The 22,572-nt window shown below is 39.1% G+C and overlaps 1 protein-coding gene across 3 annotated transcripts in view; it reads left to right on the top strand.

The window, feature by feature from the left end:
- Positions 1-1,768: 1,768 nt before the first annotated feature.
- hectd2 (HECT domain containing 2) overlaps positions 1,769-22,572 on the top strand; it is a 60,014-nt gene continuing 39,210 nt past the window's right edge. Inside the window, exons 1-7 of one of the 3 annotated variants that reach the window (XM_034682432.1) lie at positions 1,769-2,037; positions 10,530-10,671; positions 19,356-19,494; positions 19,660-19,762; positions 19,994-20,083; positions 20,587-20,651; positions 21,047-21,092. In XM_034682432.1, coding sequence (XP_034538323.1) covers positions 10,608-10,671; positions 19,356-19,494; positions 19,660-19,762; positions 19,994-20,083; positions 20,587-20,651; positions 21,047-21,092 — 507 coding nt within the window. In that variant the 5' untranslated portion in view covers positions 1,769-2,037; positions 10,530-10,607. Of the gene's footprint in view, positions 2,336-10,529; positions 10,672-17,393; positions 17,542-19,355; positions 19,495-19,659; positions 19,763-19,993; positions 20,084-20,586; positions 20,652-21,046; positions 21,093-22,572 lie in introns of those variants that run through there. The other 2 variants (XM_034682431.1, XM_034682433.1) reach the window with 2 other exon arrangements.

Below are 22,572 nucleotides of genomic sequence, written 5' to 3'. Positions count from 1 at the left end.
TTTTAAATTAGATATAGAAAAATAATTATTATTTTGCATTTAAAAACAGTTTTTGAATCTGAAGCAATTCCTACCTGTGTCTCAATTTGGAAATTAAACCAGTGCAATAAATTATCTTCATGGTCTTTACATTTAGAGAAAAATGCTGCACTTGTGCCAGCTGAGAGGTAGGAGATAGCTTCAAATCGCAAATTCTGTGAAATACTAAGGTGGGCAAAATGTCTTATCAGAGTCAATACAGTGTGGAGTTATCCTGAGCTAATTTTGTTTACGCACCCATGATGACCAGTGATCTGCAGTCAGAGCTTAAGCATTTGCACTAAGGAGTTCCATTTTTGTTGTTTTCTCTCTTTCATACACATCTTGCATGAAACTATTGTTCACTATGTAAGACACATGGCTAGTAACAACATGCTAACCTGAGAACGTCCCTTAGACCCCAGTCCACCACAAAATTGACTGGGCTGCTGTCAATACTCACCTATTTAGCAACTTATTTCATCATCAGGTCTGTGGTGATTCCAACACTCCAAGATAATGCCCTGCTGGCTTTGCTTAGCTGCACCTGTATTTGTATGCTTAACGTGTAGGCGGTAGCTCACATTCCATACACTTTGGTGATATTTCAAGACAAAGTGTTGCATATTACTTTTGACCTGTCAACTGAGTTGTCTGGGAGGTTTTTAAAACCAAATGTGCCATTCAGTAGTGCAGTGGTGTTGTTATTTTCCAACTGGGTAGCAGGAGTGGCAGCTTAAATACTGTGTGCCAAAAGGGATGAAATGGCATATGATTAAAAAAAAGATACTGCATACATTTTGGATATGAATATCGATTAGCTCAGTAACACTAAGAGCCAAAACAGAACTTAAAAAGATTAAATCACTCTCAAGTTGATGAGCATACAAACTTATATGTACTTAATATTTGTACAGACTTTATTCTACAGAAATTTTCTCAACTTTTAAAACATTTTTTGATGATTGATGATTTATTTTCCCCATGATCCTTTTCTTGTCTAATGTCCACAAATAAAACTATTAACAATGAACAATAACATCATTGCACTGAGACAAATAAATGTCTTCTTTTTTTTCTTCTTCAAATTTTCACTTTTTTTCCTTACTGGTTATCTTCTTCATATTCTATAAATATTTCCTTTTCATGTCCTGTCACTTTAGCTTCATAATGCACATCTCTAATGTTGCTATGGAGTTAAATGAACCAAAGTGTTACAATATACATGAAAAGGTAGAGGTAGATAATGACAAAAGAGCAACTTTCTTCCAATAGATCAAAGGTCATTTCTATTGACAAAAAGATATAGGATGACAGTGGTCAAATATGTATAAGTTCCCTGTATAAGAGTTATAGATGTGGCATTTGTTGAAAATATGGGCTACTTGTAGAAACGTTACAAATGTAAAAAAAAATGTTGAATAAATAATTTTCATTATTAGCATTTTTTCCCATATGCAATCCTAAACAAAGCACCTCGTTTTTTTCTACTTGAATATTTTTTGAACGCTTGTACGTCACAGTTTAATTTCGCTAAGTATTGTTACACAGGTTTACTTGTCTTTTCTTTCCTCTGTCCATTTTTTTCGCCCATTTTATTCTGAATCCGAGGCAATGTTTCCTCTCTCTCTCTCTCTCTCTCTCTCTCTCTCTCTCTCTCTCTCTCTCTCTCTCTCTCTCTCTCTCTCTCCTCTCCTCTCTCTCTCTCTCTCTCTCTCTCTCTCTGTTTTGCTGCTGTCTCTAGGATCTGCTCTCCAGGCGCCTCCTCCTCCTCCTCCTCCTCCAAACATGGCGCTGACCCGCAGCCTTGCTGCTTCCCCGACAGACGACGTAGAGAGGGACAGAAGGAAGAGGAGAAGAAGCGGACAGAAACTCACTCAAAACGTGTTTTAAATTTTATTTGAAACGAACACAACTTTACGCCTTCTGAGATTAGAACCGGAGACTTTACGCACACTTTTTGGAAACGTCTACGCGTCAGACTGTGCGCGTAACGGAGAGCCCACCTGTCCGACGAAGGTAGATTTCACTCCGTTTTTTTTCTAGGATGTGAATCTCCCTGATTTGTGAGGTAACGGATCAGTCTGAAGAGTCTGACGGGTAACTCAGGGTCAGAGCTGGCTCTGGTATAAACATGTGCAGCCCTCTGATGAGCAGAAACATAGGGGCTGAAGAGGACTGAGGCTTTTCAAGGGGAAAAAAATAACTTTTTCCGCTCTTCCACGCCGAGAGGATGGATGGAGAACATTTTACGCTGTCAGGAGTTGAGAGGGAAAGAGAGAGGCTTCCACCAATTCTCAACAGCTCCCCTCCCGCTGTAAGAAAAGCACATTTTCTCAACCATTTTTCCTTTCTGGTGGCATTAACTGTGTTCACAATGTAGAATAAACTAAAATGAATACATGTAAACAAAAGGGACCTGTCATATCAAACGTTACCCTTATTTTCAATCTGATATAAACTGTTAATGTTTTTGCTGTCATGAAAAGATGGCATTTCATATCGTTAAAAACAGCAATTGATTCCAGTATGATATGATTTATATTTCTATTTGATGCCTCATTCATTGAAAATGTGACATTTTGCAAGAATAGAGAATGATGCAACAGCCAACTTCAAAGAGATCATTTCTAAAAACGACAAGACAATATAAGTAACAGATTTTGTAACTGCAATGTCTTTATAAACAACATAGATTGTAGGAAATATTGTTAATAATCAGAATGACAGCAATGAAGTTGACTTTTCAATTATATCGGTCGGCATTGTTTGGCGCAAGCTGTAACAGCCTGAACACTGCTTTTATTTCTGTTAACTTACTTTTATTGTTTTGTCAAGTTTTCTCCATCATGTTTTTAGTGTTTCATTAAATCTATAATATAACTTAAGTACATCACTACATGACTACATCTGGATACGGAAAATTTTGTTAGTCAAATTCATGATCTCCAATTTAAACCCAGATCATTTTATAACATCATACTCTTTCTGATATTGAACTGTTCATGTTGTTGTTGTTGCTAACCTCTAGGTGTGATGATAGTTTCTGGTGTAAACTTTGTCTTGCAGCCAGATTTGGAGGGAAGATATAAGAATAGATCACCACATACAGTCACTTTGCATACAGTGCACATAGAGGGACAGCACACTTAATGCATATCATTTTCTGCATTTGGAAAAAGTGATGCCCTTGTCTTACATAATGAGGCCTGACATCAGCTCTGCGGTGGCATCTGATGATGTAATCATTCTGTTTTTAAATGCATAGCAGGGAGCTGAGTGATAGACTGTTGGGCTTTTTATCGCCGTCTTTTAAGTTTCATTTCTTGGGTGTCATTTCTTGAGTAGACTGGTGGGGTTGCAGCCTGGTTGGTTGATGTCATCGCCGTTGTGTCAGGGTGCAGGAATGTGCAGATCAGATGGTTTTGACCAATAAACAGTCTGTCATTGCTCAGACCCACTCTGACCGTGTCTGGAAATGCCATAAAGTGGCTACATACGTTCTCTCAGTCGGACTGATTCTGAGATGCCTCCTCAGAAGTCTCGTGGCCCCTCGAGCTTACATCTGAGGAAATTCAGGCTCAAAGGTTGGACAGAAAAAGGCTTAGATTCAGTGGGATTTCATTGTATCACAGACCAATAAAAACAGAGAAATTGAAGGCAGCTGGTGCTCTATGAAGGGGGATTTTTTTTTACCTGAACAGAGCTTCTGTTTGTGGAGGCTGCCTCAGGGTTTCCTGAAACTCAATTTGCTCACCGAGTTCTTCTCCAGACCTCCAAGAATTGGACAAAGGAGGGTCAAGATACATAAGATCTTATTAAAAAAGATTATAAAAAAAAATTTAAAGAAATAATGTAATTAATGGCAAACAATCTCTGATTTAAGTCCCACTATATAAACTACTTTCACTTTTATCTCAATGTGAATTCCACATTTTCTGATTTCTGGTAAAACAGGTGTCTCCCATCTGAGCCTCCAGATCAGCTTCCTTCCTACTAATCATAGATTCTCAAAGTCTGTATATCTGTATGAGAGATACACAATAAAAGATATTCCCTCTTTGGATGTTTTGATGATGACTGAGGGGGTGTTACCCAACATGTCATTCTGTAATTGCGATGGATGCTCGGTGGTGTATGCAAAGATTTTGGTTTGTTCTGGACCAAAGTTAGGGTTGAGACAGTTAACTTGTAAAACTCTTTATTAGACCGTGTTCTGACTTTTGTTCTTGCTTTTTACCCTTTTCTCTGTCTCCCTTCAGAAGGAACATGCTGTTTATTCATCTACATACACTTTGATACATCACAAGAATGTGTTGTTTGCATGCTCACTACAGAAGGGTTGCTTCTTCTGTTAGACCCTGAACTATAAACTAATCAGTATTACCTGATGTGTTGATTACCTAAAGATCAGTTTGGTTCCTCTTTGATAGATTTCGTTCAATGACTGAATCTCTCATTTTGCCAGTCTGCTTAGTAGAGGTTAATTTTAATAAGGCAGGTAATTCAGCCCAGTTTAAAATGAATTCTGCTCTGTCATATATGTATATATTTTTAAAAGCAGAAAGCCCCTTGTTCAAACTTTGGACGCTGGACTTTTGGGGGCTGATTATTTGATTACAACATTTTCTCCTGCTGTCTGCTCCATCCTTAGGTCCAATTCCCGAAGCATGATGTGCAAAAATGCCGCTAAAGTTTTGCAGCTCCATGCAGTTTGCTCTTGTTTCACATCTGATTGTGAAGATAAGCTGTCAGCATCCTCACTCCTTCTGTGTGCTCTGGTCCTGACATAGCTCAAATCTCTGCACCTAAATATGAAGAGCTGAATGTGGAGAGGAAGTTTTGACCTGTTTATTGTTAAGTCGATTCTTGACAAGTGAGATACAAATTTCACAGTTTTTAACAGAGTGAGCCTGTACATATAAGAAACACTCTTGTCCTATGCGTAACAGCCCAGACTATCTCCACACGTGGGAAAAGTGTGTGTCGGGGTTGTAAATGTAAAATCAAACACGGAAGCCAATATTATGCTCTTGTGGGAGCAAGTACAAAGGCGCAGTGTTGACAGAGATTGGTTACAGCAGAATCTCAGTGTAAAAAAGGATTTTGAGTTCAGTCAGATGACAATGTTTTTATATATAGCTTTTATTTTCCCAGACGGATCCCAGACTAGTGATGAATGGTGCCCGAATGCTCAAGTCCACTCAGATCAATTTTGTGAGTCATCTCTGGCCCAGTGTTAAAGTGATGTCACTGCTCATTTCAACCAAAATGTACTGATCCTAACCTTGTGTCTTTCAAAGCTGTCAGCCATGTATGAGGCAGCAAAATGTGTCTATGTCTGGTTCTTCTGTGCCAGAACTTCTTCCAAGGTGCCGAATGTGTGACAGACTGCTGGTCTCACTAATACTTGGTGGTTCCTTTCACACAGATCAGATTTACAGTGTTACAGGTCTGTCTGTTTGAACACTTATTGATTACATCTGAGGGTAAAACTTAGCTGAAATATTTGACTTGTTCAAATATAAAGTGAAGAGTAAAGATCCCCTCAGAGTGAAATCACTAGAATTGTATGATTAGAGAGGACGACTATAAATATACTTGTTGTCTCTAAAAGTTGTATTTATACTGCCAACGCTACTGATACAAACACACAATAATCCACCACATCTGATAAAAGATTAACAGCTGAAAGAGGAGTGTGTGTGAGAGAGAGAGAGAAGGATAGAATGAGCGATGTGGTACCCATGAGCTCTCCACTGTGTGGTTTTCCTCTGGATGACAACATTTCCTCTCAGTCTGAATGACTGAGCGAAGTTGGACAGAACTGACATCACAAGACACACAGAAACCAAAAACTGCAGCAGAAACTGCTGATTGTTGTCAGATGTGAAGCAGGACAAAGGCACCTCTCATCGGTTGAAGAAAAACTATGAGAAGGTGTCGACCATTTCTGACTCTGTAAAAACCAAACAAAAGCTGATTTGGATTCTCGTTTTCGGTCACTGTGGTTTTACTGCTCTGAGTTTCCCAAAGAACACCTGTCAATCAGCCAGTGTGTGGCGGGGCTTTGGCATCTTGTAATGAAAGAGGAGAGAGCTCATTGGGAGTGATGTGGCTGTTCTGTGGCTTCACTGAGACAGTAGTGTAATTATGGCCTCACAAGTTCAAGGTGCAGAGATGAAGCAAACACTATACACAAACATGAGTCTACAGCCATGCTAAAAGCACTGTGAGTCAGCGTTGTTTGGCAGAGTGACACTTGAAGCTAAAAGCTTTACATTCAATTTTTTTTAGAAATGATAATGTACACCATGGTCAATACATCTAGTATGTTTCCAAAGTAGCCCTTAAAACAAAGAGCAGCTGGAATTGAGAATGTTGTCAGTTTGGATATATTGCATTTTTGGTCTGGTGGTCATGCATATATTGAAAAAAAAGTAATGGGAGCAATGCATAGAAATTCAATATCATACATCTATATAAGTGCTTTTTGCAGTTTCCAGTATAGTTGGTTCTAGGTGACCCTAAGCATTTTAGCTGATTGAGCATGTCTTTGGCAAAGACATCATCACCCACTGGTTTCTGGAGAAATGTATCAAAGCGCAAAGAAGGTCTTCTTCAAATTGGAAATGTTGACTCTAAATTACTTCTGACAGTTCTGATAACCGATAAAAAGGTGGAGCGGAGGCGGGCCTTTAGCTTCCTGGCAAATAGCTAAATGCGCCCACCTGTCATGCCTCATTATGCACAACACTTACCCTTAATGCAACCAACTTCTGGTGAGCTAGTGTGAGGTAAAGAGGCAGGCTTTGAGCGTCCTAGCTAACAGTTACATTGTTTGTCAATCAAGTCAGTCACGTCATTAAATATCTTCTGAACCGTCACGTAAAAAGAAATTCCACCCCCATACAGTTTGTGCCGATAGAGAAATTAGCTCTTCAGTTTGAAGTAGTTTTTTTTTTACCAGGCTGTAAACATGTTTATTATTGCTGTGAAGATCGTCTTTTTTGAATTGGTGGATGTGGTTTCTGGTGTATCTGCTACAAGCGGATGCTCGATGAACTGCAGTTTATAACACTTCCACATGTGCTTCATATTTTGAGACCGGAGGTTGTCGCTTGGTCTGTATAGCTTTATTGGACATTTGCAGTCCTGGGTCTTCAAATTTCAGCTCATTGTATGGAGAATTCAGGCAACTGCCATCTGATGGTAGGGATGCTTTTCTTCTCCTCATGCAGGAGTAGATACTTTTTTTTGGTGTGTTCAAGTGCAGCTTCTTGGCTCCGACACAGGGGGTTTAAGGGCAACACACAGTAGTCTTTTATTACCACTAGTTCTTTGATGTGTGTTAAGTCTGTCTTGGGCTTTAGAGGAAAGAGGAAAGGTTAGAGGCTAACCAAACTCATTAGCTTTATCCTAAGGGGGCCATAAATGTTTGAGAAGGCAGCTCACTGTTGTCTCTCACATGGTTGATAGATGCTTCAGGCAGCCAGGCAGTTGATGGACAAACTCCTGTTTGTCAAATTTGAATTGTATTTCAATAATTTTACACATTGGCACATATCTAAGAATTGATGTAGCTGCTGCTGTTAGTGGAAACAGATGTTTATTCCTTGTGGACTTCCTCGTGTCGATTGTCTGTTGATATCACAGATGTTCCTCTCTCTGATTTCAGTGGATCTGTCCAGCAGAACCTGCTTTTGTTGTCATGCAATCACTGTGCGCTGTGTGCAGATCAGTCAATGTTTGAATTTGTTTGATCTATGAGTGAATCTGATTAACACTCCCACAGAGTGTGTGCATGTGTGTTGTGTTCAAGCTCCTTTGAAAACACAACCGAACAGGTTTTTTTTCGCATCAGAGAGAAAGTGTTCTTTTTCTTTCTTCTCTGATAGAATTATGTTTGCGTGTGTGTGTGTGTGTGTGTGTGTGTGTGTGTGTGTGTGTGTGTGTGTGTGTGTGTGTGTGTGTGTGTGTGTGTGTGTGTGTGTGTGTGTGTGTTTCCTAACTGCTGTCAGTAGCGGCTGCTGTGCATCTGTTGATCTCTCCACCTCTCTCCTCTCCGTATTCTTGAATGTCCTCCATCACTTCAAATTTCCATCCCCTCCATCTGTCCTTCTTGTTGTTTTCAGTCTTCCCTCTCTATAGCTGCATCAATTTCCTGTCTCTTCCCTCTTTGATTCCTCTTTTCCTGCTTTGTCTTCATCTCTTATCCTCTTATCCTTACGATCTTGTCACTTCACTTATCCTCTTTCCATCCCCTCTGTCTTCTTTCCCCCTGTTAATCCCCAATCCCCTCTTTCTTAAAACCTCATATCCCCTTTTTTCTGACCTCATCCCCTCTCCCCTTTCTTTTGTCTTGTTGTTTCAATGTCCTCCTCCCCTCTATAGACTTGGTTTCATAGTGTCTCGTTGAGGCTCAAAGTCTGGATGATGTAAGACGTTTTACTGCTGGTGAGAAACATTTTGAGAATGTGTTTTTAGTATCTTTATTAGTGAAGCTGTTTGCTAACTTTGTAGCCAGTTATTGACGTTAATAATCTAGGGGAGACCGGGTATGGTTGTAACACTGAATTTATCAACCTTTTCATAAATGATATGAACCTCATGAATTCATGTCAAAAATGTCATTTATTACAAGCTACCCCGCTACCAGGATAGGGTTTAACACATGCTGGGGTTAGAAGTAACAATACGGCTGAACCAGATGCCACACCATGTATGTAAGTAATACAGCATGATGCTGTACAGACAAGTTCTTCATTATTTATGAATTATTCATGGATCTTTTTATCTCATTTTATTTTATGTTCTTTTTTTTTTTTACTGATGACACATTCTAACTAGTCTGGTTTTGATTGAGGGTTGCCTTTTTAGTACTGATCACTTAGTCTGTCATGTCTATAGACTGTATAAATAATGGACATAGTATCCGTGAAGTCTATCATCTGTTTCTGAAGTGCTGTTTTGAAGCCAATCGTCGGCAGGAGCCATATTGGAAATGTTGAACTCAACCTAACTTTTGTCAAGCTAGTGTGAGGTAAAGAGGCCAGCTTTGAGTCTCCTTGCCAACAGCTACAGTGTTCCCACCTTTAAATCAAGCCTCTTATAATGGAAAACTTATAATCTTAATATCTTCGAAATTGCAGCATTATGAAAAAATTCACCCCCTGTGCAGTGAGTGCTGATCTTGAAATGAGCGATCCAGACTACACTCGTTTTTTGTACCAGGCTGTAAACATGTTTATTTCTGCTGGTGGTGCAACGGATCATCGTTGATCCGTGATCCGTTCGGATGCATCTCCACGGTTCGGCACAGATGTGGTCCGCGGATCAGTTGATGAAAAAAGTTGCGTATGAAATTCCGTAGCGTATCCACTAGACCAGAGGCCGTCAATACGCGGCCCACGGGCCGTATCTGGCCGCCCATTTGTGGCCCCCGAACTGTTATCCCTTCACTCTGTGTTTCAGTCGGGTCACCACGTGTTTACCGGGACTTGTCTCCATGTCAACGATACGCAGACAGGCTGTTACTGGGTCACTTAGAGTCCACTGCTGTCAGTGAAATTTTTAACTTTCACTTTCGTTTATGGAGCAGTTTGCATATTGGCACTTTGCCAGCTGTTGGACCCTAGAATGCACGAAAACGGTGTGGTCACAGTTTGCAGCTTAAAGAAAAGTGGACGGTGAAAATCAGCGATTGAAAGATGAATGGAGTGAAACTTTTGCAGTTCCTCTGCACATTTTGAGTTGAATCTTGTTTTTATTTAATGGGCAAAAGTTTAAAAGTGTTTTACAAAATAAATGGAGGACAAAGTTATATTTGTCTTGTCTTCTTTTTTTTTTCTTTTTTTTTTGCTGATCTGAAAAATGATCCGATCCGTGACTCAAAACCGTGATCCGATCCGAACCGTGAGTTTTTGATCCGTTTCACCCCTAATTTCTGCTGTAAAGATTGTTTTTTTTAAATTGGTGTGTATTTGGTTTTCAGTACTTTCAGAGCTAGCCTCAAGCGGACACTCGATGAACTGCAGTTTTTAACATTTGCGCATCGGCTTCAATTCTCGTGGCCAGAGGTTGCCACTTGTCTTGTACTGTGCTGTTTGTTGGTTGATGTAAAAAGGAGGCTGACTCACTGCAAACAAAATCTAACTATGGGTACAAATAAAGTAACCTTGAACCTTGATGTGATATGCTTTAAAAACTCTTAAGTGAAATAAAAGAACAACCCAGAACAATGTATCTCCCTCTGTGAGAGACCATGACTCAAATACACTGTAATTTGACTCAGGAATATGTGCACATGTATGTGTGTAAACCACTCTACAGGAACAAACTTCCTGCACCGATTACTTGCATAACAAATTCAGTGATTTTTTTTGTGAGCAGCAGCAGTAACAGTCTAAAGGCTCATTGCATAACTTTCCCCTCAATTCTCAACATACATGACATTGCCGTGATGCTTCCCCTCATCTCCTCGTGTTGATAATGTGATCCTCCTGCTCCAGGGTTTGGGACGAGGAGTGAAGCAACCGTTTCCATCTTTCGGCACTTTCATTTCCACACTGAGCCAGAGGAGGGACACGATGGGGCGGGGCCTGACTGGTGGCATGACGGGGACCCTGACCAGCACCCAGTGGCTTAAACATGGTGAGTATCAGTCCAGTGTTTGAGGATGGAGTCAGTGACATCTTTTTATCAAAAGGGCAAAGGTGCCCCATTGGATCCCATGCAAACATGTTGAAAGCAGCTTTGGTCTATATAGCTCATTTGTATCTTTGCACGCCATATACAGGGGTGAATTATTTTATAAAGCATTTTTTAAGTTAACATAAACAGTATGAAGTATACATACATTTGCATAATCAGGGGCAAGTTGATGGACAGGTGGGGTGTGTTGTAGCTGTTTGCCATAAGTCTAAAAGCCAACCTCAACTCCACCTCTTTACCTGTGTCTAGTTAGTTCAAAAGATGAGTCAGTATTTCCAGCATGGCGGCCATCATTGTGCTACCAGAAACCAATGGGTGAGTTCACAGAGACTATGGCATTATATAATACAATGTATGGCTTTTCCTCAAAAAACATTCAGATATACAGATTTTGGTAGAAAGAAAAATGGCTGTTCAAAAGCAAAAACAAAACAGTACATGTCTCTTATCATTTGACAGACTTTATTGGAAAATATTTTTTTCCTTCTCTAACTGTCGGTAGTTTATATGGATCTTGTTGCAAAGCTTTGACTACACGTCTTTGACAGAAACTTGGATTCTGTTACACATATTCCAATGAAGAATTTAGTTTATCATTCTTACTGTATCAAAATACTTTATTGATAAAGTAAGAAGTGACTTCATTGGGCAGCTCCACCTTATGTCTGATGGAGCCTGATTCCTGCATGACTTCTGTTAGCATAAAGACCATAATCCCCATGAGTCCTCAATTTCCCTCCACATAAATCATTTCAAAGTAAATGTTTCCAGTAGAGCAGCTCATTCTCAGTGTGGTGCATTCACTGTCTGAATGTCTTTGTTCTCTGAGACACTGTGGTCTGTGTCTCCTTCTGGGAAGTAATGATGTGTTACTTCCTCTGTTTACATTTCCCGATGTATGTACTCAGACTCTGTTTATGTTGAGCTGCTAGCATAGACTCTGGAACAGAAACTGATGTCTCCATGGCTGTTGCTCGGTGGTGGGGTCGGTTGTTGGGTCTGATGGGGGTTGGGGGTCCAATCCCAGTGTCCTATGGCAAGACACTGAACCCAAAACTGTGCCTGGTGGCTGTGCCATTGGTGTGAACGGGATTGGTTAATACTAATGGGCGATTGTCATAGCTGCCTCTGCCATCAGTGTTTGAATGTGGTGTGAATAGGGGAATATGAAAAGTATTAGACAAGTTTATTAAACATGGTTTTCATATAGTTCTATGAAAAAAGGGAGTTTTAAAGAGGTGTTAACAAATAACAAGAACCTGTCTTTCATTTTTTGATGTGGATGAAGTGGTTTGTTCGTTGTAAGATTAAAGGGGATGTCGCTTTCGGTAAAAGGCGAGGTTATTTCTGACTGCCGTGAGAACACAGACCCAGCAGAGTGCTCACCAGCCTGCTTTGTCACCACGGCTACTGATGCCAGAATAATTATGCAAACCTCCGCCCCAAATGAAAACCATATGAAAGTGAAAACAAACACAGAAGATAGTGTAGCATTCCTCTGGCCCAATGTAGTCACCCAGCTTGCTGGATAATCACCACAATTTGCTGTTTCATCTGTAAAGTATTACGGAAGGTTTGTATTTCCTTTTAATATTGTCAAATATGGCTTTGTGTGCACAGATTGAGAGGAGCAAGGACGCAGCTGAGTTTCATTCCATGATCTGAAAACAATGACACCTTTTCTAAAAAACAAGCATTTAAGCCAGACATGTTGGGGAAAAAAAGCAAGACTCAAACTGTATTGATTTAAGTGGGGATACAGTGACACAGCAGCAGAGACACAGTGACCTGACTCATCGGGTAAAACCTAAAAATGTTAAATCCAACCAATCCCTGTAGTAGAAGAAGAAGCACCTCTACATCACCCAATGTTATAATGGACTACAATTTTAAAGCATGGTGTTTGGTATACAGGCTGTAAGAATCTTGGTTTTCTGGAGCCAGTAGTGAGCAATTATTGATGAGAACTTGACCATTGTATGGATTTGTCAGTCATTAAGTAGCATGTCCTGCTTTGTCTCTTATTTTAGTCTGAATGGGACGCTGATTAACAAAATTAACTCTATGCTGCGTTTGGAAAAAAAACTTTCAAATAGAAATTGGGACCATGGACAAATTATGGAAAAGGCTGAATTAGACAATAAATAACACGAGAAGTGGTCACGCCTATGTAACTAGCTAAATATTGCGAGGTGCAATGCTCATGGTGGATTAAGATGAGATAAGACTGAGTCTTATCCTGTCTTGGTGTTGGGTCTTTGTTGATATTTTTATATAGAGTACGGTCGGGACCTACTATGTTTTTAAAAGCGTCTTGAGATAATGTTTGTTGTGATTTGGCCCTATATAAATAAAGATTGATTGTACTCGTCTGTCAACCCTTGCAAACTCTAATTGTGAACCCATTTGGGTATCTAGTTGTACAAAAATGGTTGATAGAAGAAAGCTGCAGTTAAGGATGATAAAGAAACCAATAGAAGAAAGTTCCATAAAACTGAATTAATGTCAGTCTTGCAAACACTCTCAATAATATCACTGCGCATACTCAATGACACCCTCAAATCAGTACATTAAAGGTGACATATCACGCTTCAAAATATATTGGTCTAAGAGGTCCCCAAAACATGTCTTAAAAGTATGCTCAAAAAAACACTTTGAAATCAGATTTTGGCATGCCTGAAGAACCCTCTTCTTCAGCCCTCCTCAGAACAGTCTGTTTTCTCTCTGATCACGCCCCCTCAGAAAGTGGATGTGCCCACGGCTCTCCGGCACGTTGATCTAATGTTTACATGTTGGCTGAATATACACGGCTGCTCACAGATCGCGTTACTTCAACCCTCTGAATCTGATCCAGAATCTGATCCTGACGGAGAGGCGCCTGCAGCAGGACCTTTCTGAACGATTGGTCATAGATTTAGCATTTCTTGTTGTTTCATTTATCAGTATGTAGACGTGTGTCTTGGTACACAGCTACGAACATGTAGCTATGTGGCTATGCTAACTAGCGATAGCACTTATCCATGATAAATAAAAATCATCCACTAGATCTTCAAATCTGCAGACGTGGGGAGTAAAACCGACCTCTGCCAGAAAGGCAGCAGGACCTTTCTGAATGATTAGTCACAGATTTGGTGTTTCTTGTTGTTTTATTTGTCAGTATGTCGACGTGTGTCTTGGTACACAGCTACAGCTACGACATGTGGCTATGTAGCTATGCAAACTAGCGCTAGCACTTTTCCATGAAAAATAAAAATCATCCACTAGATCTTCAAATCTGCAGACGTGGGGAGTAAAACCGTCCTTTGTGTTTATTAAGACAGCCTACAACTAGAATACCTCCCTCCTAAGCTCCTAGTTAGCACACGTGTGCAGGGAATGAAAAACAGAGGAGTTCAGTATTATTTTCTACAGTCTATGGGCTGAACAAGCTCCGAGCTCTCACTCCGTGACAGACCGGATATTGTTGTGACGTAACAAAAACACGGAAGTCTGAAACGGCTCGTTTCACACACATTTACAGAAAGGTGGAGAAATCAGAACAAAGGCAGAATGGATTTTTTTCATTCTCTGGGGGTTTGTAGACGTGCCAGGGAGACATATTTCAGGTAGAGAACCATTAAAAAGTCGATTTTGCATGATATGTCACCTTTAAGTTTTAAAGTTACAGGATTGCTCCCCATTTTAAGACAGCTTCATTCATAACAAAATATTTTGAGTACAAATCACACTTAAGTGGCATTCAAGTCCAAGGCCTCTTTTACACCTGATATGTGTTAACTGTATCCAGATACAAGTATTTTAATTTTGACTGTTACCATCTCCATTTGTGTTCTGCCTCAACCAAACCTACTCAGATCCCAATGCAATCTGCACGCACCAACGCCTGCATTTATATTCAGAAAATAGTACAAATTGCGTTCAAGTGTTGAGAGTTTGGTTGTCTTAATACACATTTTGCAGTGCCTGGTTTGACTTGATGAGTTTTAGTCTGAAGGAACCCAGGCATTATTCAGAGATTCAGAGATGGTCGGACTTTTGGGATGGGAAGCTGGTTTCAGTATGAGTTTATTAGTCCAGTGTTTTAGCAGGCTTTAGCATTATGAAGGACAACAGTCTATGTGAAAAGCACAAGAGGCAGTTCCATTGTGAAGAAAAAAAAGAAGAATTGATTTTGTTCCCTGTCACGCCGGGTGACCTTTAGTTTAATTAGCTCACCTTGAGTCTACTCATCAGACCTCAACAGGAAACAATAGCATGGATGAAGGAGTGGTACTTCAGGGCATTAAGAGGAAGCACTACTTGTCAATAGAAAATCTGGGGCTTAGTCGTGACAAACTTAGATGAAAAGAAAGAAGAGGTGAGGGAGGAGGAGATCCTCAGAGGTCTTGAAGGGGACTCTTTTGATTAAAGGGTGTCATGGCGACGAAGGCTTGTTGCTGTAAGGACACATTTGGGTGACACACAAGCTGACAAAGCAGCGATAATTAGTAAGTGCAGTGTCCTCTTACATCGTCAGTTTTCATCTGCATCATGCATTACATTTTTTGGTTGCTATGAAACATTCCATATATTCATTGTCCCCAGAGGATGAGTCAAATGATCTCTGATGATCCTCTGACTCATCTTGTTGCTCCATCGTCACATAACCTACACTTTGATCAATAGAGATATTTTGAATACTAACAGATGTATTTTCATGATCATATGACATGGACATTCATGATCACACTTCATGATATTAGTGATACTCCTGGACTCATTATTGATGCTCATATTGAATCCATGTCATTATTATTTTACATACTTTATAATGAATTGTAAAAGACAGGATTTCTTTTATGCACTTGCCTTTCTCTCACATGCAGCTCTTCTTGCACTCATCTAAATAAATGGTTTTTGTTTTTTATTTCATTGCCTCCCATATTGTTTTTATCCCTTTTCATGTTTTATGTGAACTTCTCTTGTCTTCTAAGAAAGTTTAAACTAGCTGGGAAGTGGTTGGCCTCGGACATATAATGTGTGTGTGGGTTGAACTATTATGGAAGCATTCCTCATGTTTTCATGTCATGAGTTTTTAAAGTCCTTAAACAGAGTCAACACAAAGAAATGATATACTAAAGGTCCTGTGAGGTGTTGATAGCTGGTTATGAAACAGACTGAAATAAATACAGATGCCTCTTTATAACCTAAAAAAGCTAACAAGACCATCAGCTTAAATACTGGGTTATTACTGTGTAATTATTTTAAATGCCTGAAAATGGTGCAGGGGTGGAGGTGTCAGGCAGAGTGTTATACTGCTCACTGGCAATAAGCAATTTTTTACAATTTCCACAGCCAAGATTCATGATGAGTGAAATATTTAACTGTTATAAGAAAGCAGGATGAGATTTTACTAAAAAACAAACAAACAAAAAAGCTTGAAGTAATTACTAGTATTACATAATAGCTTGAATTTGTATTGAGTAGAACAAGTACAGGGTTAGTACTGTATATAGAACAGTATAGTATAGTATAGTATAGTATAGTATAGTATAGTATAGTATAGTATAGTGTAGTGTAGTGTAGTGTAGTTTAGTGCAGTATAGCATTACCCAGTTTTCTTACTGATCTTCCAGCTGTCTAAGATGCTTGATTGGTCAAAACCAGGGGTGCATCTCGCTCGGCTGGAAGTGAAGCTTTCAGCAGAGCGTCTGCCCCCTGGTGGCTGGCTGCAGTATAGGTCAAAAAATCCGTCTCCCCCATTCATTTGAATGGGGGAGCAGTCAAACTTTAAAAAATAAATACACGTCGTATGAATGTTTCTCACATCTGTATGCTGTGGTGATATGTAGTTAGTATTTGACTGTTTTGTGTCCAAGGCATCTTTTTCCTGAAAAGTTTATTTTTCATTAGTTATTAGAGTTTAAAAAAGTGGGTTTTACTTCCGGGTTTGCTTTGATTCACCGCCGCTGTAGAGAAAAACTTCAAAGGACACAAAGCGTCTTGTGAAGCTCCGCTGTAGGGCAGAGCTCGTTACAGTGGCTTCACAGGCTCTGGCTGCACAATGGCTGCACCTAGGAGTGGGATTTTTTGGCTTCAGAACTGTACAACAGGAAGAGGCGGAGCAACACTGTCCATTTGTATTTACAGTCTATGGTCAAAACCCCTTGACAACCGTGATGCTAGTTTTGGTTAGCATGCTAATGTGGCAGGCTAAACAATGCAGATATTTTCATATTGGATACTGTCCATCAAATCTAATAATGAGCAGAGCAGGTGAGTGAAACTTAAGGTCGCTATAAAAAAAACTTAAATCGTAAACAGTTGTGATGACAGCAGCAGAGTCAAAAGTTGTGACATTTGCCTCTTTTATCTTTAAAGTAGAGCTGAAAGAGTTGCAAAAATGTTGAAAGAATGATTCAAATAAAGATATCAGTTAAATTTAATCATACATATACCCATAAATTATGAAAAAAAAATGTAATTTCTTTATCAACTCTTCTCAAGCAAGAGGAATTCTTCAAAATACGGATGTCCTCTTAACCTTTACATCGTAACGACCGAACTGAAAGCATAAAGATAAACATTTTTATTCATCCAAAACTCTGCTAATATTAAAATGTATGCCTCTGTCAGCCTCTGTGTGTAAGTCTCTTTTATCTTCTGCTTACCCATGCAAACAGAATCAGCTCCCACAATGCACCTGGACAGGCCTGCTGGTTACCATTGTTACCGTGGAAACAGATACAAAGAGAGACTAATTATAAACAAAATTTATGGATGGACAGCGGTGTGGGAGGATGGATTAACATGTGTATCCGTGTGATTGAGGTGAATAGCTGTCAGTTGTGCATTTGTATGCTGTGTTTGTGCTCATAAGATCAAAACCATCTGTCTCTCGGTCTGTCTCTCTTTTCACTCATCGGTTATTCTTTCCCTTTTTTCTTGTTGAATTTTCTCAGTATCTTTTCCTGTTTGGATTAAATCATTTTAAATAGCTCCTGTTTTTTCATTTGCTTTTAAGCAGATTTTTAATCATTATATGTATATTTTTTTTCTTGGACTATTATTCTGATGTCTGTGTTTGAATAAAATGTAAAACAAGAATGTTTTATCTTTTATAACCTACAGTGAGTGTGAAACATTTTGTCACTTGCAGAATGGAAGAATGCTCAGCCAAACTGACAGTGGGCAGAGGGACGAAACAGTCAAAAGTGCATAAATTGATTCAAGTCAGTTAGAAAAATAATTAACTTTCAAGTCAGAACCTGCTAAGGCTTGAGAAATCCTTTGATTGCTCCTCCAGAGCCGAAACAATCTGTACATCCTCTGTTTTAAGGATGTGTGTGTTTAATCGACCACGTGATTGAATGTCATTGACCTAGCTAGCCAGCACCAGAGTTACCAGTCAGTTAAACTATTTATACTTTTTTATTATAGATCCAAAGTGGCTATGGCATGTTGTGTATTAACTTTAGCTCTGGTTAATGACGACTGCCATAAAGGTTTTATATTCTACTAGCATGTGGACAAGCACAGATGACACATGGCATCTTGTAGTCTGGTGCAGTTTGACAGTATTCTGAACTTTAAAATGTTTAACCAAAGTGTAACCAGGACATACATAGGGGCGTTAACCTGCAAGGAGGACCCCAGGCTGGTGGTGCTAGCTCTGCTAAACATAGCCATTAACCAATCTGACATAATTTACACACAAACCCACAGATCTTGCGTTTCACCCCAAAAATGTGCTCAATTATGTAATATTATGAGAATTAACTTTATTTATATAAGTTTCAAGGTGCTTCACAAAAAAGTACAGAAAATTGAAAAGCAAATAAAAACAGTTCTGGTAGGACAAACAGGAAAAACAGGACATCAGAAGATGGAAAAATAGCCATGATTTAAGGGTTCATAAAGGGCTTCTTATATAAAAGGTTTTGAGGGACGATCTAAAAGCAGCTAAGGATGTGAACTGTTAGCACACTGTAGCACAGAGGGGTCAAAAGATCTGTAAATGCTTTGGAGCAAGTCCATTTCAAGTTTTAAAAGTAATCAATAAAACCAGGTAGTTCTGACTAATACCAGTTAAAAGTGCATAACGATAATCTAAACGAGAAAAAATAAAAGCATTAATGTTTTCTTCCTTTTAGACAAGTCAAGTTTCAAGTTTGTTATTATTATCCCAAAGACATTTTATTTGCAGCTGGCATCAACACAGAAAATACATAAGTACATAACATACGAAAAATTCCACCACTCAAGTGACGATAACGATACTCCTACCACACTGAACCTGACACTTAAGCAGTTAGAAAGCAGTACAATAAAGTACATCACCTAGTCAGATAGAGTGACATGCTGTAACAAGGTAAAAGAGATGGTAATTATAACTCAAGATAAGATCAATGAGTAGAGTACACAATCTGAAAACTATGCTAACTAAATACAATGTAAAGCAATACAATCCTGATACATACAAACTTACCATTGAAATAACAGCAAATCTGAAATAGTCAGTTAGTTCCAATTTAAATTTCTGTTGAAGTGACTTGAAGAGGAGTTGATTCAGAGCATCACTACTCTGTTTCATTGAAAGTTTCTTGAAGAGTGTTTTATTTTCTCTCTTTGTGTCTCTCATCCAGGGAGAGAGCTGCCTCCAATCTGCAGTGATGTTCGTCAAAAGCAGCGGCTCTCCATTGACACTCTGCCCCCAGAAGTCAAAGCTCCTTTCCCCTGTGACCCCATCATCCCCCTCCGTACCAAGACCACCAGAGAGTTTCAGTGAGTTAATAGTGTCTGAACTTGAACTCTTAACATTAAAGGCTTTACTTAGTTCTATGTTGAAAACAATAAAACAAATCCACCTAACTGCTGATGTCCAAAACACATAAAAATAAATATGTACAGTTACTTCATCTTTTCAACATTTTGTGTTTGTGTTGCCAGAGAGGACATGGAGCATGCCGTCCAATCTGGGGACTGGAGGGAGGTTCGAGAGTTTTACCTGACCACCTTTGACTCCTTTATAGAAATTAACGCTGCCTTCAAGGTGAAACACACGCTCTCTCTCTCTCACCCACGCACACACACATACACCCATTTTCTGGCTCTTTGAAGAAGGCCTGTTGTGAGGAAAGTCTTTTAGTTGCTGTTAAAATTTTCCCAGACGCCATAACCTCTTTACGATGGGAAAGCATTTTTTCTCCACTGTTTTCCTTTTTCTTCTCAAGCTCTTGCCTTCCTTTCCTTCCCTAATTTTTTTCTCTACCTCCTTACCCAGAGAGAGGCGAATGGATCATTTAACACCATAGACGACTCAGGAGTCAACGCCAAGTTTGTCAACGCTGTTTACGACGCACTGCTTAGCACAGTAAGCTTGGGACACTGACACCACAGCTGCAGAGAAATACAGACACCAGCAATAGACAAACACACACATACAAACACAGAAACAATGAGCTCATTTTTCTAATGACATGCTTGGTTTTATTTTCATTTTTTAAAACCACTCTACATAAAGAGTTCATTTTTAAACATTAAAGCAGAATCCTTGTTTTTTTCAAAGGAACCAGACAAAGGCAATAACTGTACCTTGCAGAGCTCATGAGTTGTTGGTCCACTACTGACTCTGCTGAATCCAAGCTAATGCTGGTTATAGCAGCAGTTCATAGCTCTACAGGGTAATGATACTTATTTAGACATGTTCCTCTGCCTGCAGGGAAATTTAACTGTATCGGTCAGTTTCTTAAATCTATCTAAACTACATGGTAAAGTTGACCCTGTCTGGAGCAGTTGTTATGACATTCAGGAGTGTTTATTCAACCTTGTGATTCTTTACATCATTAATGTTGAATGTGTATTTTTCATGTTAAGCCTCAGGACATCCAGAAGTCAGTGCTGAAAGGGATCATCAACAGCCTGCTGAGGGAGTGGAAAGGGTAAGAAAACTTCAGTGAAGCATACGTTTATTAAACTGTATTTTTAAATTCCACTCACTTAACTTTAAACTTAAGCTTTTTCCTGTCTGTAGTCAAGAGAGTGGTCTTTGGATTTAAGAGGATAACTATATTTGAAGGATATTTACAGTGATCCTATGATGCGCAACACTAACAGGTCAAGAATAATTTCATGGATGTATTCTTGTACCACCAACATGGCAATATTTATTTGGTATGATAAGAAGATGATGGAAGAAATAGCACCATCAAAAGAAAACATAATCTTCATCTCAGCTCCTACAATAGAACTTATTTACCAGCTTGACCTGGTCTCTACAAAAACAGAGCTAGCCTAGTTTTTGGTGACAGTTTTGGTTTGTGTGTTCTGTTTCCAGGCCTCGGACAAAAGATGATCTGCGAGCATATTTCGTTCTTGTTCAGGTAAAACTGAATATCCTTATCCAAGACAAAGTGTTGATGTTCCAATGTTTCTTATTCTTTGAAAAAAATAATTGCAAGCAACAAAAGCTCCTTACAGATATCAAACAATGGATGTTTTTTTATTATCCTTAAATAATTTTCCTAAAAATAACTTAATATTAGGAATCAAAACTGATTTGTGTCAACTAACTTAAATCATCTCATCATCTGCATGGATAAATTCTGGTATATAAAACCCAGATGTTTAACAATGAAAATAAGGTAATGACTCTATAGGAAGTGCAACTTTTAATTTAATATTTCCTCAGCCTTTTAGACATGTCCACTGATATGATTCAATACCATACCATACCATACCACACCACACCACACCACACCACACCACACCATACCATACCATACCATACCATACCATACCATACCACACCACACCACACCACACCATACCATAGCATGCCATACCATACCATACAATGCCATACTATACCATACAATGCCATACCATACCATACCATACCACACCATGCCACACCACACCACACCACACCATACCATAGCATACCATACCATACCATACAATGCCATACTATACCATACCATACCATACAATGTCATACCATACCATACCATATGAAATAAAAAGGAAACAAATTGATATTAGTTACTTTTAAGACATTTGGCCTGGATTCAAGTACTGCATATACAGTATTTTAGTGAGTATTTTATTCCATCACACACTACCAATAAAGTAGATAATAATCAAAACACATTTCATCATGTAAACCAAGAAGCAAATGCCAGTTACAGCCACAGCTAATGTATTTTGCACTTTACCCTTGATGCACAATGTCCTCACAACCCACAACATACACGAGCAAAAAGATGAAAACACAACGAAACTACTGCACACCCCCTGTAGGATTGTATACCATATACAATCTAAAATAACATTTAAAACGTTTTGATTGACCCGTGTATAATTCGTTTTTGAAATAGCACAGTGGTATGAGAGATGGTTCAGAGAATACTCTATGGGCTTGTCTGAGAGTATTTTCTGACCCATTTCACATCATCCAAAATATAATAGCAAAAAAATGTCACTGAAACTAAGGAAAAACATCCTTAAATCCAGAGCAACCTTACAAGTGAGCTCACACATGCTTGTTGTTAAATGAAGTACTTCTAATTCAAACTGTTTGCTGTTGTTCTTTGCAGCTGTACTTACTAAATCTCCATAACGTGTGTCAGCGAGGGAACACATGCTCTTACAATAAACAGGATCAGAAGTCGCTTTGTTTTATGAAGCCGTCTCTGATTCAGATTCTGATCTTCCCTGTGCTTATTCAGCTAGTTAGCTAAGGAAATCAACTCTTAAAGCATAATAACTCAACAGTGTATCCTTCTATCTTTCTAGAGCCCTGAAATCCCACCTCTTTTTATATTTTATGGTTCTTTCATTTCTCCCACACTACTTTTTATT

This window comes from Notolabrus celidotus, chromosome 4 (assembly GCF_009762535.1).
Source record: "Notolabrus celidotus isolate fNotCel1 chromosome 4, fNotCel1.pri, whole genome shotgun sequence".
NCBI lineage: Eukaryota > Metazoa > Chordata > Actinopteri > Labriformes > Labridae > Notolabrus > Notolabrus celidotus.
The sequence above is the reverse complement of the archived record's forward strand: the minus strand, read 5'-3'. Positions and strand labels throughout refer to the sequence as shown.